General features: G+C 54.0%; 1 protein-coding gene across 1 annotated transcript; it reads right to left on the bottom strand.

Annotated features, from left to right (window-relative positions):
* Nucleotides 1-103: 103 nt before the first annotated feature.
* On the bottom strand, nt 104-3,009 carry f2 (coagulation factor II (thrombin); the record flags this gene model as incomplete). Its single annotated transcript, XM_034865978.1, has 6 exons — nt 104-329; nt 932-1,105; nt 1,299-1,466; nt 1,860-1,986; nt 2,425-2,538; nt 2,666-3,009. Coding segments are annotated over 6 exons (1,138 nt in total), but the record flags the coding sequence as incomplete, so codon positions are not given.
* Between the last annotated feature and the right edge of the window lie 97 nt (nt 3,010-3,106).

The raw sequence follows: 3,106 nt of genomic DNA, 5'->3' as shown, positions 1-3,106 counted from the left end.
ACGCAAACACACACACACACACACACACACACGCAAACACACACACACACACACACTGTTAAACACACTCAACTGCAGAAACATTACTGAAAAATGGCAAAAACGGTGTGATCTGGTCTCAGGTAGGTCCTCTGGGACCGGGACCGTTACCGGCACAGAACATGTTGTCCGTGGTCTTGACGGCGGTGGAGCTACGGCACACGTCCGGGTCCACGATCGGGAGGTGGATCTGCTGCAGGACTTTGGGGAGGTTCCGGGCCGAGGGGTTCCAGGTCTCCTTCAGGTTCCCCCAGCCCGTCACCCGGCCTTTATACCCCGCCGTCATCAGGCTGAGAGGAACAGGCGGAGGAACAGTCAGAGGAACAGTCAGAGAAACAGTCAGAGGAACAGTCAGAGGAACAGAAACAGGAGGAGAAACAGTCAGAGGAACAGAAACAGGAGGAGAAACAGTCAGAGGAACAGGCGGAGGAACAGAAACAGGAGGAGAAACAGTCAGAGGAACAGGCGGAGGAACAGGCGGAGAATCAGGCAGAGGAACAGGTGGAGGAACAGAAACAGGAGGAGAAACAGGAGGAGAAACAGATAAACAGAACAACAGGCGGAGGAATAGGCGGAGAAACAGAAACAGTCAGAGGAACAGGCGGAGGAACAGTCAAAGGAACAGGCGAAGAAACAGAAACAGTCGGAGGAACAGGCGAAGAAACAGAAACAGTCGGAGGAACAGGCGGAGGAACAGAAACAGGAGGAGAAACAGTCAGAGGAACAGGTGGAGGAACAGAAACAGGAGGAGAAACAGTCAGAGGAACAGGTGGAGGAACAGAAACAGGAGGAGAAACAGTCAGAGGAACAGATAAACAGAACAACAGGCGGAGGAACAGGCAGAAACAGGTGAAACAGGTGGGCGTGGCTATGCCTCGGCGTTGGGGCTTACGTGTTGGCGACCTTCTTGCTGGGCAGGCAGACCGGGTGGATCCGGTCGGTGAACTCCACCGGCCGGCGCAGGTGCAGCAGCGCGATGTCGCGGTTCAGGTTCTCCTTCCAGTTGTACTTCGGGTGGACGATGATCTCGCTGATCGCCACGATCTTCTCCTGGCCGCGCTCAAACCTGCGTCAGAGAGCAGGGGGAATGAGAGGGGGACGCCAGAGCATGTGGAATGAGAGGGGGGACGCCAGAGCATGTGGAATGAAAGGGGGAAATAGTAATGCAATGAGCATCCATGAAAGAATCTGGACAGAATCATATCGTCGTCACGGCGAAAGAGTGTAGCGATCGTTGCCGTGCCAACAGGAAGTCTTACGTGGCGCGGTCGTGCTTCCCCAGGCGGACCAGGATGTCGCTGGCGGTGAAGTTCTTGTTCCAGGGCGGGTACAGGATGCAGTGGGCGGCGGTGAGGATCCACTGGTCGCTGATCAGGCTGGCGCCGCACAGCAGCTCCTGGGGGCTCCGCTTGTACAGCATCACCTGCCTACAGCCGGCAGCACAACACCGTCATAGCAACATCACGGCAACGTCACAACAACTTCACAACAATGTCACAACACCGTCATAGCAACATCACGGCAACGTCACAACAACTTCACAACAATGTCACAACAACGTCATAGCAACATCACGGCAACGTCACAACAATTTCACAACAATGTCACAACAACGTCATAACAACGTCATGACAACTTCACGACAACGTCATAACAACGTCACAACAACAAGAACGTCATAACAACAAGACTGTCACATGCTGTTTTAGTGTGGTTACAATGGGGACTGCTTATGGTTTTGAGTGTGGTTACCATGGTGAAAGCTTATGGTTTTGAGTGTGGTTACCATGGGGACTGCTTATGGTTTTGAGTGTGGTTACCATGGTGCTGAGGCCACCTCGGCGCTGTCGCCTCCAACGATGCGTTTCTCCTGGTACGACTCCAGAAGCTCCGCCTCCTTCGCGTCCTGTTTCTTAACCTTCTCAAACAGAGGACGCTCTCCGCACACTGGCACACAGAGAAACAGTCAGTCAGTCAACCGGTCAGTCAACCTGTCGGTCAGTCAGTCAACCGGTCAGTCAGTCAACCGGTCTCTCAACCAGTCAGTCAGTCAGTCAGTCAACCGGTCTCTCAACCAGTCAGTCAGTCAACCAGTCAGTCAGTCAGTCAGTCAACCGGTCTCTCAACCAGTCAGTCAGTCAGTCAGTCAACCGGTCTCTCAACCAGTCAGTCAGTCAGTCAGTCAGTCAGTCATTCAGTCAACCTGTCAGTCAGTCAACCGGTCTATCAACCAGTCAGTCAGTCAGTCAGTCATTCAGTCAACCTGTCAGTCAGTCAACCGGTCTATCAACCAGTCAGTCAGTCAGTCAGTCAACCGGTCAGTCAACCAGTCAGTCAGTCAGTCAACCGGTCTCTCAACCTGTCAACCAGCCAATCAGGGCTCACCGCTCTCTCCTTGGCCGAAGGTCCGAGGTTGGAAGAACGTTTTCCGATTGGTCAGAACGGAGCGCTGCTGTCCCCCGGCCTCTGATGTCAGAGAATCATCAGCCAATGGATCCTCTGAGAGACAGACGGACGGACAGACGGACAGACAGACAGGCAGACAGACAGGTCAACATCGTAACAAATGACGTGGTCGTTGAGTGGACTTGCCGATACTGCTCGGCCCGTCTCCGTGGAAACGTACCACACAGCTCCAGGTCGCAGTAGTCGATCGTCACGTTTCCAGCGACCTGCACGTAGCACCAGGGGCCCTCTGGGTCGTTGTCAGGGTTACGGCACTTGTTGCCTGGGAGACTGACCTCAGGGATGAACTCCTTGTCCGCGCTGAGGGCCCTCGCTACCGGCGACGACCACGCCATGCAGGTGTGGCCGCCCAAAGTCACGGCCAGGTCGCCTGTGTAGTCGATGCCGTAGCTTGGTAAACACTTGCCCGTTTTGATTGGGTCCGGGGCCACGGTGGGCGGGACAAAGGGCTTACCTTTATGATAAGAAAGACGGTTTTTCAAAACACCACGTTTTGGCTCCCATCTTTGGATGGCAGGAACTAACCAGACTCCATGTAAATAATCACTACTTTTAGCCTGTATAGAGCAGCATATCTCCACCAGACTCCATGTAAATAATC

Source organism: Etheostoma cragini, unplaced genomic scaffold (assembly GCF_013103735.1).
Source record: "Etheostoma cragini isolate CJK2018 unplaced genomic scaffold, CSU_Ecrag_1.0 ScbMSFa_3488, whole genome shotgun sequence".
NCBI lineage: Eukaryota > Metazoa > Chordata > Actinopteri > Perciformes > Percidae > Etheostoma > Etheostoma cragini.
This window is presented reverse-complemented; position numbering and strand designations above follow the sequence as displayed.